The sequence below is a fragment of the Myotis brandtii genome, unplaced genomic scaffold (assembly GCF_000412655.1).
Source record: "Myotis brandtii unplaced genomic scaffold, ASM41265v1 scaffold259, whole genome shotgun sequence".
NCBI classification, from domain to species: domain Eukaryota; kingdom Metazoa; phylum Chordata; class Mammalia; order Chiroptera; family Vespertilionidae; genus Myotis; species Myotis brandtii.
In genome coordinates, this window is record NW_005359840.1 from 3960716 (window position 1) to 3974763 (window position 14048).

General features: G+C 37.6%; 1 protein-coding gene across 1 annotated transcript in view; it reads left to right on the forward strand.

Moving 5' to 3' along the window:
• Positions 1–14048, forward strand: part of DIAPH2 (diaphanous-related formin 2) — a 550233-nt gene that overhangs the window by 465501 nt on the left and 70684 nt on the right. Inside the window, exon 19 of the mRNA XM_014541049.1 lies at positions 6560–6724. Within this exon, the coding sequence (XP_014396535.1) occupies positions 6560–6724 (165 nt within the window). The remainder of the gene's footprint in view (positions 1–6559; positions 6725–14048) is intronic.

Sequence of the window (14048 nt, forward strand, 5' to 3'; positions counted from 1 at the left end):
GGGCGAGATCAGGCTGGCAGGGGAGGGCAGTTGGGGGCAAGATCAGGCCAGCAGGGGAGGGCAGTTGGGGGCAAGATCAGGCTGGCAGAGGAGGGCAGTATCAGGCCTAAACCAGCAGTCAGACATCCCCAGAGGAGTCCCAGATTGGAGAGGGTGCAGGCTGGGCTGAGGGACACCTCCCCTACTGCATGAATTTCGTGCACTAGGCCTCTAGTTAATATATGAAGTCGATATTGTCCTTGTTAATGTTTCACATTTTAAAATACTTGTCAACTCATACTCATAACATAATGTATGATTTGGAAGTAAATTTCAACTACTTCAATATGCCCTACTATTATTTTAAGGTAAATTTTTTGAAATATGAATAACTTTTTACTAAAATGACATTTACAAATTAAAAGGAAAACTTACTATTTTATTTTTAGCACTGAGAGAAATCTTTTCTGGGAGGTTATGGAAAGAGGAAATGCTATCTGTATTCTTTAATAAATTATATATTTGTGACTTCCTTTTATTTAAATGAATAATTATGCCATGTTGCTAACTAAAGCTTGTGTGAAGGTTAAGTGGATCTCAAGTTGATTTTTCTTTCCATGTTCTTAATAATCCAGCAGTAATGATATTTAAAATTTCAAGTTTTTATTAAAGTCATAACTAATGTACTACCTACAAAGATGAGAAATTGTAAAACTGATCTAATTCAATTTGCTGTGAGATACATATAACAATTATTCTTTACATCAAAATGAAGTACAGTGATAAAGTTTTCTCTGCCTAGTATTGAAGTAATACTTTGTAGGAGAGGAAAAAGTTTTCCTCAACCCTCTTAGGGTCCCTGGCTGGGCCTAAAAATTAACCTGACAAAGATAGATTAACAGGAGAAAAACATACAAATTTATTGAATATAACTTTCACGCGACATGGCAGTCTTTATTAAGAAATAAAGACCCAAAGAAATTGTTAAACCTGTGTATTTTTATGCTAGGATTGATAAAGAGTGGAATGTCATGGAAAGATATGGTAGGTCAAAGAAGAGGAGGTAAGTGTAGTAAACTGGGGAGTACTTTGCAAGGTCTGTTCCTTTGGATTCTTCTGGGTGTCCCTCCAGAAGGGCATCAGGATGGTCCTTTTCCCCCATACCAGGAAGCCGCCTCTCAGATGAGGGAAGGGTCAAGAAAAGGTCAAGAGTGACTTTCCTGCTTCTTCCCTTTCCTCATACTCCCTCAGCTTAAAATACTCTGTATACCACAGTGCCATATTTCAGGGTCGCACATTCTGAGCCCCATCAGCTATTTTACCAGTTAGAGGACAAGGGTTACACCTACCTTCAACCAATTTATGGACAGGCATGTACAGTTAGCAAAAATAATCAAAAACAATATATAATACACCTAAAAGGACAAACAAAATAATTAACCTTCTATTTGAGTATATGCCTCTGGATGAATTACAGCTACTTCAGATTGAATTTTTTAAAATTGAGATTAATTGATATATAACACTATATAGTTTCAGGTGTACTGTGTACTAATTCAACATTTGTATACACTGCAAAGCGATCACCATAAGTCCAGACACCATCTGTCACCATACAGAGTTACACATATTTTCTTGTTATGAGAACTTTTAAGATTTACTTTCTTAGCAACTTTCAAAGTTACAATATAGTATTATGGACTATAGTCACCATGTTATACATTACATCCCCATGACCTATTTATATTATATATGGAAGTGTGTACCTCTTGATCCCCTTTACCCATTTCATCCAATCCCATCCCCCATCCCCTTGGTAACTACCAATCTGTTCTCTGTATCTGTGAGTTTTGTTTGTTCATTTATTTTGTTTTTAGATTTCACATATAAGTGAAATCATACATTAATAGTCTTTCTCTGTCTGACTAATTTCATTCTTCTTGATGACTGAGTAGTATTCCATTGCATGTACATATACATATATATACTATACATATATATACACTATATGTATACTATATATAAGACCACATCTCATATATGTATCACATTTTCTTTAGCCGTTGATTCATTCTTTCTCTTCCTCCTACAGAAAGGGAGACACCCTGACAAATGGATGACAAATGGAGATAGATAGATAGATAGATAGATAGATAGATAGATCTACCTTTCAAAAGGATAACTTTTACTCTTTTGGGAAATTTTCCTGTCTCTGCTGTTTCTCTATTAGCTCAAAATACTCTATGCCAAAGAGGCATAATTTGGTATGGTATATTCTACAACACTTCACTATATTCTAACTCTAGATGGGTGAGTGCTATTTACCCAGTTTCCACAATGCTAAAATGTGAATAGTGGTATTTTTCTGCCTCTTTGATAAGGTTGTGCTGGTAGCAAAACGGCACCAAGTGTTAGACCGGACCTTGGTTCAGGAACCTTGGTACCTGAGTTCTGGCAAAGAAAGAATTCAGAGTCAAGACTCAAACTATAAGAGAAAGTTTATTTAGAAAGTCACAGAGGTAGATGTGAATCATAGAATAAATGGGCTTAGGAAACAGGTTATAGGGGCAAAGGAAGGTCCCTTGGAGCTTAGGAGAAAAGGCAAGGAAACGGCCCTGCAGGGAGGTGGTGGGGAAAGGCCCTGTTGTGCTCCATAGAGAGAACCAAAGAGGTTCCTCCATCTTGAGGGTATTTATCTTGAAGTCTCAGGGGAGGTTTCCAATAGAATATTCATCACCTTTCCTGGTGTTCTTTCAGGGTCATGGTCTCTACTGAGTGGTTGGTGCCAGGGCAAGAGGTCAGTATTTAATGCAGTTGGTCCTGAGGCAGCCATAGTTGCTTGTTTGATTTTGCTGCTTTTCCAGGCTTGGAGCTGAAATACAACTGAGGCCTAGATGTATTAGATGCGGGTCAGAATCTCATTGTCCTGGGGACTTAATGCTTAAGGGCTATTCTCTGCCCCCCTCACTTGGTTCCCCTCTAACAGAGTCTAAAACTCATGACTAGCAATGTGCCAGGGGAGGAAAGGTCAGGAGAGGGTCCGAAGCCTATGACCAGCGATATGCTATGGGAGGAAAGGTTACCCTGGAAGAGAGATCCTTGTTTTCCTAGTTTTGTCCATTGCTAGGCACCTGGGGCTCTCTGCCCTGGTGACCTTCTGTACCTGGCCTGTCATCCTTGCTCTGCTCATATCTGTCTGACTGCCTACCACTGTTGTTATCAAGAATATGGGACATAGCCCTAACCAGTTTGGCTCAGTGGATAGAGTGTCAGCCTGTGGACTGAAGGGTCCCAGGTTCGATTCCAATCCCGGGCATGTACCTTGGTTGCAGGCACATCCCCAGTAAAGGGTGTGCAGGAGGCAGCTGATCGATGTTTCTCTCTCATCAATGTTTCTAACTCTCTGTCCCTCTCCCTTCCTCTCTGTAAAAAAATCAATAAAATATATATTTTTAAAAATTATAAAAATATGGGACATAATGGAAGGAAAAATATATCTTAAATAATAAAGTCCTATACAAAAGCAAATTGTTGATGGTGGAATTATTTGCAATATTAGATTATAAACTACTTCAGAGTCTGGATTAGGCTTTAATGATCATTGTACCCATCATGATGCTTAGCATAGTACTAACCAGGATTTTGTATTTAGTAGCTGCTCAAAAATAAATAAATTAATAAATAAATAAATAAATAAATAAATAAATAAATAAAACTTTCCTTACTGACATAAGGGATGAAAGGAATGGTATCTAGTTCTTTTTCTCCTCCTGTCCCAGGTAGGATGTGGTGACATAGTTGCAAATACAAATGATTTCCATACTTTCTCATGTTGGTTCTCCCTTTTACTAGTACAAAGTAATCACTTTGAGGATAAGTAAAGGACTTGCAAATTGGGCTGTTTTCCATTTGTTATTTATAAGATAAAGCATTCCTAGAATTTTTCAAATTATCTCACTTTGGTTCACAGACAGAATTTCTGAAATCAGTTTTTGTTCTAGGAGAACAGATTTATGAAATTGTATATCACTACATAGACATATTTTAGCTGGTGAAAAATTATGTTATGATAAATGGGAAACATGCACTATTTTGCCTTTTTTATCTTTTTCTTGTGCTTGGTGTTGTACAGATGTTGAGCCTTCTGAAATATATAGTTTTGTACTTTGCATTGCAAATAGAGTACAAGTAAGTGACCTTTGCAAAGTGTTTCTGTGTAGAAAGTCTCTGGCGTGGGTCGATTTTATTTAGGGAAGAGAGACTAGAGAACAAGTATCTAACTTTCATTCTGTGTTAAGAAATGAAGAGTATTGTCTTATTTCTGCAATTCTTAAATAGGTTGTTTAACACTTTCTTAAAAATAAAAATAAAAATACATGGTGATATTCTCAAAGGGGAAACCAGAATATGTATATAGCAGTACCTATAACCCTTTGTTGATAACAATTTTTTTTTTAAAAATTAGAATAAGTCAGAAATGTGTTAATTCTTTCAGGTCCATTGGACTTGAGGGTTAAAAGATTTAATGTCACTTAGCACAGATGAGGTTATTGAGTTGCCAGTGTGAATGCTAATACTTAAGTAGCATAAGAAAGAACATGGGTAGGGGTCATCTCACTTTTTAAATCATGTTGTGTTCCCTAAGTGTCAGCTGCAAAGTAATTTACCAGAAATGGTCTGATTTCCCCATTGACTTCCATTGTACAACTAGAGCTCTGTTCCCATGGAAAATAAATTTGGCCCCAGGTTATAATAAAACACACTGAAAATTTCAGAAAATCATATAAAATCAAGTATTTCAAGACACAATTATCAGTATCTGATAACATAATACAGATACAAAATATTAATATACTGTGGTGGATCTTAAAATCACATGCCCCCAAACTGTGCTGTTCTTCTTTTACAATGCTAAGTCTGTTCCCTTTCTATTTAGAAAAATCTTACTTCTGTTTCACTATTGATTTTTAATACATTTAACTGGAATTTTAGAAGGTGGACTTGGTTTCCTATATTCTTCAGGGCTAGCGTGCTTACCTTTCTCTGAAGCATTCTTATCAGTTAACATTCAAAGGAGCCCTAACCGGTTTGGCTCAGTGGATAGAGCATCGGCCTGCAGACTCAAGGGTCCCAGGTTCGATTCCGGTCAAGGGCATGTACCTTGGTTGTGGGCACATCCCCAGTAGGGGGTGTGCAGGAGGCAGCTAATTGATGTTTCTCTCTCATCGATGTTTCTAACTCTCTATCCCTCTCCCTTCCTCTCTGTAAAAAATCAATAATATATATATAAACATTCAAAGGAAATGCTCCAACATGTTCACAGTATTTGCTTCTGTTTGTTGAAAATTTGCTTACTTATTTAAGCTTTTATATTTCTAAGTCTTCTAAAGAGAGAGTTTTCTATAAATATACCTACTATAATCAGGAAAATAGTATTATAATTTATTTTTATAAGTGTAAATTTAGGTATAATGAGATACCTTTAGTTGGACACCTTTAAATATATGGTTTATTAAATGCTTTGATACTGGTGGTTGTTATTACCTTTTGATAACATTTGTAAAACAATGATGTAATTAATCTCTGAATAAGTAGCTTTTGTGGAGTGTACTGCTGAGAGTGTAATCCTGGACTGGCAGCCTCAGCGTCACCTGGGAACTTGTTAGAGATTATAATGCTCAGGCCCCTGGGCTCAGGCTCAGCAAACAGCAATCTGGCTTTTAATAAGCCCTTGGAGTGGTTAAGGTTATAGAACTACAGCAGAATCTCTCTCACTATCTCTCCCTTGCTCCCTCTCCCTCTCCCTTCCGCTCCTCATGAGGGACACACACACACACACACACACACACACACACACACGGTTACATATAACATAATCTTATATAGAATTTCTATCTATATGGAAAATGTGCATTAAGAATGGTGAATCTATACTTTCTAAGTTTTTTGTTGGTGCTTATTTCTACTGTATGCTGTTCATAAAAAATATGACGTAGTTTGTGGATATGTATTTTGATTTAGCAAACATGTTCGGCACGGTTATACATTAAATATAATTTATAGTTTCAAAATTCATTAACCAATATAATGACAATAGCAACTGCTTATGGACTGAATTGGATCTGCCCAGAAATCATATGCTGAAGCCCTAACCCCCAGAATCTCAGAATGTGACTGCAGATAAGGCCTTTAAAGAGGAGATTTTGTTCAAATGACGTTCTAAGGGGGTACCCTAATCCCCTGTGACTGCTTTCCTCATAAGAAGAGGAGATTAGGACTCAGACAACACAGAAGGACCACTGTGTGAGGACACAGCAAGAAGATCACCATCTATAACAAGCCAAGAAGTGAGGCCACAGAAGAAATCAAACTTGCCAACACCTTGATATTGGACTTCCAGCCTCCAGAGATGTGAGAAAACAGATTTCTGTAGTTTACGCTACCCAGACTGGCATTTTATCATGGCAACCCTAGCAAACTAATACATAAGTATTCATAGAAATGATGGTATAATTCAATCTTAACATCTAATGATTGCCTTTGAGGTACTATTGGATCATATTCCTTAACAGAAACCTACAGCTTTACAAAGATCGCCAGAGAGCAGTATGACAAACTGTCCACCATGCACAGCAACATGGTCAAGCTCTATGAGAATCTTGGAGACTACTTTATTTTTGACTCTAAGACAGTGAGCATAGAAGAGTTTTTTGGTGATCTCAACAACTTCCGAACTTTGTTTCTGGTGAGTAATACATCTTGAAGCATTGCAAGGTCTGATGCTTTTGTTTTTAAATAATTTCTTCTATTGGCATTTCATATAACTATTGACCATATTGATTTCATGTTATAGCCCTTTAGCAGAAATTGACAGATATTTTATACCTGTGGCGTAGATGAAAGTTGTTGGCTGGCTTAATGTATAATGGAGAACTGCATGAATTATCTTAAACTTTAGGTATACATGAGAATTTTTCTCCTGAAATTTTATCTTATATAATAAAAGGATAATATGCAAATTGACCAAATGGTGGAACGACCAGTTGCTATGACACACACTGACCACCAGGGGGCAGACGCTCAACAGAGGAGCTGCCCCTGGTGGTCAGTGCACTCCAATAGGGGGAGTGCTGCTCAGCCAGAAGCCAGGAGAGCGCAGCAGCGGTGGCAGGAGCCGCTCCCGCTTCCAAAGCAGCGCTAAGTAGCAGTGAACTGAGCGGTAAGGAGCAGCGATCAGGTGGGCGGTGAGGAGTGAGGGCTCCCAGACTGTGAGAGGGATGTCCGACTGCCGGCTTGAGTGGGCCTAAGCTGGCAGGCAGACATCCCCAGAGGGGTCCCAGACTACAAGAGGGCGCAGGCTGGGCTGAGGGACACCCCCCACCCCCCAAGTGCACAAATCATGCACCGGGCCTCTAGTAGAAAATAAATGAATAGGTACAGAAATGACCCTGATTTTTATACGGCATAATATTATCATTTGATCTAGCTTAAAACTCATATCTAAAATAATCTTTCAGTTAATACATTAAAATGATGTAATTGATGAACAAGTTTCTTTTATAGTCTAGATGAGAGACAGATTCCAAATTGGACTGTGTAAATGACCTTGAATGCCTAAAGTTTCTTCCAGAATATGGGCTCTTGTTTCAAACTGTAATTCTTGGGGTAACAGTAAATATTAGCATTAATTGAAGGGGAGGCAATCAGGGTGCAGTTACAATGTTAGAGGAAAACAAAAACTTTGCTGTATAAATGCTGTGGAACTACTTCTCTGCATCCAGCCAAGGAGTAGAAGAATACAGACTGTGATTATGATAGAAAAGAAAGTTATGCACAATAGTTGATATCAAACAGGCAAAGGTCCATCTATTTTAAAGAAGGAATTCTAGCAATTATCCCAGCATTAAGACCAATTAGCAAACTAATTATTGCAGTTCAAGATATGTTTTTATCTCCAAAGCAGTTATTTGCTAAATAAGGCTACCTCTCTTAATTGATGGTGAAATCGTTTGATTTGAGTGTGTCTTGTACAACCTGTGAGATATATGTTTGTGGAAAGCATTTGCTTGCATCTACTGACGTAAGGCATATGACCCAGAGCACACCCCACCTTTGGTAATGGAAACTAAACCAAAAACTTTTTTGTAAATCCTTACCCCTGAGATATTTTTTCCATTGATTTCTGGAAAGAGTGCAAGGGAGGGAGGATGGGAAGAGAGAGAAACATTGATGTCAAAGAGACACATCTATTGGTTGCCTCCCACATGCGCCCTGACCCAAAAAATTTTTATAGATATGATAATTTGTCTTCTTTTTTTTGCTAAGAATATTAGCTTATTTTGACCTTTGGTCTTTGCCCCTTAATAGACACACATTTTTTTTTTTACTTTTTAGCTGGCCAATAAGTAGTAAAATGTGTTCTACTGGTAATGAGTAATTAAACTATTTTCAAAACCTAAAAGTCATAAATTTGACATGGACATATGCACACCGAGGTTATATCTACTTAGATTATTTTCAAAAAGAAAAACAAAGCATGTTGAAAGGAATGGGGACTAGAAAAGTTGACACATTGAAAAGTCCAATGGATTGTTTTTATAGCATCAATGCCATGTGCCTTGTTTTAACATGGATCTTAAAACAATGTCTGTGTGTCCCCTCCCCCCACACCTCTCCAATATACAGACACAGAGTAGAATTTGGGGTACTTCTCCCATGTTGCAGCATTTGATGAAGGACAATTTCTGTGTGATAGCCTGTTTAGTCATATTAGAAAGATGCTTAGAAGACTTGCTAAGAATTATAGTTGTAGTACTTCTCAATGATAACTTATTTTAAAAATGTAAGGATATCATTGTTAAGAAGACCTGATTCTGTGTCCTTATGCTGTAAGTAACAAGCTATGTGACTGTAGGTAAGTCATTTATCTTATCTAGCTATTTGTTTATTTATTTGTTTATTCATTTAGTATAAGAAGGGATTATACTACTTACCTTTAAGAACTTTATCTTCTTTATTAGTCTATGAGTCATGGTCGGAATTTCAGCCAGAGAGTCAAGTATGTATATGTACTGGCTTCACTTTGCATACAGCTTGAGTACAAGGAAATAATTTGTCATAGATCATTCTCATTGTGAATAAGTTGACATTCTGAAGTCTGGTTTTGTGTGCATTTAACTTCTTAAGAACCTTCTAAGATTGAGACTGGAGCTTTCAAAACAGGTAACCAACTGCTACCCTGTGTCCTGCCAGCCATTGCCATCTCTCTGACAGAATACTACTGCTATCACTTCTGTCTACAAATCTTTATTGACTGGCTCACATAAGAACTAGGCGTGCAGTTAATCAGCTGTTTTGAACTTGGGTTGGTCATATAACCTCTCTGGGTATTGGTTTCCTCATCTGCAAAATATGGATGGTAATTCCTGCCATGTCTTCCTCACCACTGTGTGAAAACACCATGCAACCCATGCTATGCAGATGAAGAGTATTATTGGCCATTCTTTCTATCCATTCATTCGGTTATTATATATTGAGGACCAACTTGATTTTGGTAGTGCTTTAGTTTAGAGATAAAAAGAAGAGAATAGTCTTTCTACATAGAGGGAGACAGACAAGTAAATGCAATATAATTTGATAGGTGCTGCCATAGGAATATGTCAGGGCACTATAATAATACTAAGGAGAAACTGCCTAACCTTGCCTGAGTTGGCCAGGGAAGCCTTCATAGCGAAAGTGACATTTGGGCAGAGTCTGGAAAAATCCATTGCAATTTGACAAGCAGACTTTGACAAGCAGATTTAAGGGTTTTACACCTGACCTATAAGCCGAACACTCCTAAATCAACATCACCAACTTCAGTCAATCATTTGTGCCCACCATGTTCCTGTTTCGTAGTGAGCTTAAAGTGATTTCACTCTCCCAGTGGAGGGAAAACCCCTGAAAGAGAGACAAAAATTGTAATCGCCAGAAGTTCCCATTTTCTTAGTGCTTTGTGTGTTTGGCCTCAGGGGTCTTTGCGCTAAAAGCATATTGGACTATAGATGGAAGCAATAAAATACCGGTAGTGCTGAGAAGAAAATAATAAGCGTTCTGATTCATGTGCTACCAAAAATTACTTCCAAATGAGCTCAGAGTTTCATTTTAGAAGATCTATTTGGCATGTGTAGCATAAACAAAATGCACATACAAAAACATCTTCCTCAAAGAGATATCCTTGAAAGGATGGGGGAAATGAAATTAAATAGTGGATTGACATTACAGATTAAGACCTTTTTCAAAATAATCACATTCAAATTAATGAAAGCAAGATTGGGTAATCTCCATGAGCTGCTGCTCTATTCTTTATTCACATGAGTAATATTATCCAACTAATGAGGATATGAAAGATATTCAAGATGAATGTCCTATATATTGGCATGAAGATATATGTAATTGGAAATATTTCTCAATTCAGAGTTAAGTCTCTCTTTCCAGTTAGCTTCTCTGAGATCATCAGAGTTGAAAACACTACTTATAATATAAGCAAGATTAATTAAGAATCCCTAAATTTAGATTGAATATTTTGTGGAAGGAAATAAAATTCCATATTTATGTAATGTCTAGACATCTTTTTTGCTATTCTTCTTTATGCTTTAGTCATTCTACTAGTTCAAATAGTTGACTGCACAATCTTTCTTCTTTTGAGATATTTTGAATAGAATATTCGAATCAGTGAACCTTCTGTTTTGCCACCATGCAGTCTCTTTCTTAGGCATAAAAATTAATTTCAGCTGTTGAGATAGTGTTCAAGGCAAGTATTGTGTTTTAATAACTTTCATAGCTCCAAATAAATTATAGAAATTTTTTTTCTGTTTTAAATCCATCATTTTCCTGCTGGTTCTGTGTGTTTTTGTTTTGTATTTAAAGAACAATATGTTACCTAGGCACTCAATAAATATTTCTTGTGTGTATGTTCTCATTCTATATCTCATACACTAGAAATATAGGAAAAAGGCTTTATAGAATTAGATTCATTGACATAACTAAAGAAGAACATGTTATCATTACTATTAGTCATGCTTGAAGATTTCCCCTCAACTAAATAGGAATCTGCTACTGTTCATTTGATAAACTTTAATATTTTTTTAATCAGGACTTTTCTTTAACAATTTTTGAACAGCTCTTAGAGGACCATTAAAGTGACAGTGTTAGGAGACTAAGTGGTATCTATAAATCACGGCATTTTATCCCATTGTTCCAGTCTTGCTGCTTCTACCTCCTGAGTACCCTTTCAATCCATCCATTTCCTGCAAGCCACAGATGCGATTTCAGTTCTGGGCCTCCATCTCTTAGCTGGACTATTACAACAATGTTCTGACTGGTATCTGTGTCCACTTCTCTGCCCATTTCTAATTTGGGATCCATTCACCACATTTTATAGTCAGAGTGAGATCAACCAAAGAACTTGTATGCATATATACATAGCCCATGGGCACAGTCAATAGAGAGGTGAAGGCCTGGGGTGGGGCAGGGGGCTGGGTGGAGGGGAGAAACAGGGGACATCTATAATACTCTCATAAATTTAAAACAATTAAAGAAAAAAACTGACAAAATAGCCTTAATTCCATGACTTAAAATTCTTTAATGACTTCCCTGTGGCCTCAGGATAAAATCTAAACTGTTTAAAATTAAAGTGGTTTACAAAATCAAAAGAACTGTGGTTACTTAAAGGCCAGACCATCTGAGGTTGGCTGAATGAGCCATAATCACTTCGCATGGGCTCTCCTCCCAGACTGGGACAAGTCAGGTATGGAAAGTGGAAGCCACAGAACAACACAACAGCAAGTGCCCAAGAGGACTGGAGCCTCTTAGAATAGAGAGAAACTTTGGGAGTGCAGTATCAAAATTAAATGAAGTCTCTGAGGCAAATGTGTGATTGTCACTATGCCTTAACTGCTCCCCTAGCTAGTATGGCATGGGGAGTTATGACAAGCGGGGTCACTTTAATTCTCAGCGATGTGCTTCCTTCCATCTTAAGTAATTGTTCTTTTAAAATCGAAACTAGTCTGAGAGCTCCTTGTGTTGGCTTATGGAGATACTTAATTTTGAGACGCTCTCATCTCCCTGTAGCCATCTTCTTCTTTATAAGGCCTCAATCATGTCCAAATTGAAACAATAATTGGAAAGCCAAAGTGAGCATCTGCGTTTAGTTAGACTCAAAAGACTAAAATGATAATATACAGATCATTTTCTTCATTCATTAAACGCAGTTTGCTTTTAAAGAAATTAGGATGAATTTTTGCATCAAAAGATTGCCTATATAATTCCTGATCCAAGAAGACGAAGTTATTTTGACACATTTTAAACCTTCAATTCACAAAGCACTTGACATTTAAAGGAAACTTTAGTGCAATATTATAAAAAGTGTGGACACACATAAGAAACCAAATATATTCTTTAACAAAGAGACTTAATCATATAAACTCTGTTATCTAGAATTCCATCATCCAAAATCTCTATTAGATGCCTCATAAATGGACACATCTCTGCTTTGCCAATGAAATGGTGATATTATGACGATGCCCAGGAGAAACTGAAAAGACCCTGCTGTGCCTCTTGAATAGTATAGTTTTATTTATAATTTAAATGTCTCCAGGTCTCATCACCTGTGATAACAATAATCCAAATGTCCCAAATTATCTCTCCTCTACCCTCCCTGGCAGGACTCAAGCTCCTGCAAAGTGTCAACTCCCAGAAGTACATCTGAAGTCCTCTCTTGTGGGCTCCAAAACGTGTCAACTATAAAAATATCAGTCACCCCCTGATATTTTCCCACAAGAATTTGAGTGCCTGCTGTTCTAGGGTGATGAGAATATAACATTGAACAAAAACAGACAAAGCCCTGCCTTCCTGTCACTTCATTGCTCCAGCTCCCCTTTGCTGAATGCCTTTTGCCAAGAAACTTGCTTGCTTGGCCCTCAGTGGAAGCAACTACGCCTGGGCTGAGGTTGCAGCCTCCTACTGCTTCAATTTTGCCACCAACCCTCACAGTACCATAATGGGGTTACACACAGTGCAGAAGGAGCCATGATTCACAGGACCCTTCATAAAAACAGTTCATCTCCCTTCTCCCTGATCCCTTTCTCCTGGGAGGCTTAAAAATGTTTTTTTTTTCAAGTCCTAGAGACCTGAAGGGGATCCTAAGACCATAAACCCCACCATTGCTCCCCTTCCTCTAATTTGTTCAGGCACCTAGGCACGCATCTTCCTTTTCCTAGAAGCCAGGGATAAATAAAATACCAGCCTAAATCCTTTCATGCAAATAGAACCCCTAAGGGCCCACCAACTCCCTCTATTTAATCACTCTCTCACACACACACACACTTCCCTTTGAGCTCAACTGGGACCACCCAGGCTATATAGCCTTAGGTTTATTTTGATCTATTGCAACTCTTTGAAAAATAGGCAATCCATGAAAAATATAGGGTAAGTCTATTAAGCAGAATATTGGACCAGAATGCCTCATTCCCAAGCTGTGCCAGAGAACAGACTTTACTGTATTATATAGACATCATTGGATTCTTCTGGAGAAAAAGATGTCACCTATCAACTCTTGTATTCTGTGTGACTGTTTACTTTGGGTCACAAGTAGATGTCCTATTTTTCTGACACTATTGTTCCTTGTCTTAAAAAGCTAAATATTGTAAGGAACTAAAAGAATACGTAATAATGGCATACATGGTTTAAAGAAAACCCAAATCGCCAATATGATAGGAATGCCTACTGGTATACTAGTAAAGAGTTTTTAACTATGTATACATTTTAGGTTAATATTATAAAATTGTAAAGTATCATAAATGTTTCTAAAAATAGTTCTAAAAGTTGTCATAATTGTTTATGGCAAGCTGAATATTGCTCTTTAAATATCTATACTAATAAAAGGGTAATATGCTAATTAGACCAGGAGACCTTCCAAATGTCCTTCCGGACAAAGCCATGGTGGCAGGACCAAGGCAGAAGCAGTTAGGGGCAATCAGGCCAAGAGGGGAGGGCAGTTGGGGGTGAGCAGGCCAGTGGGGGGGGGGCAG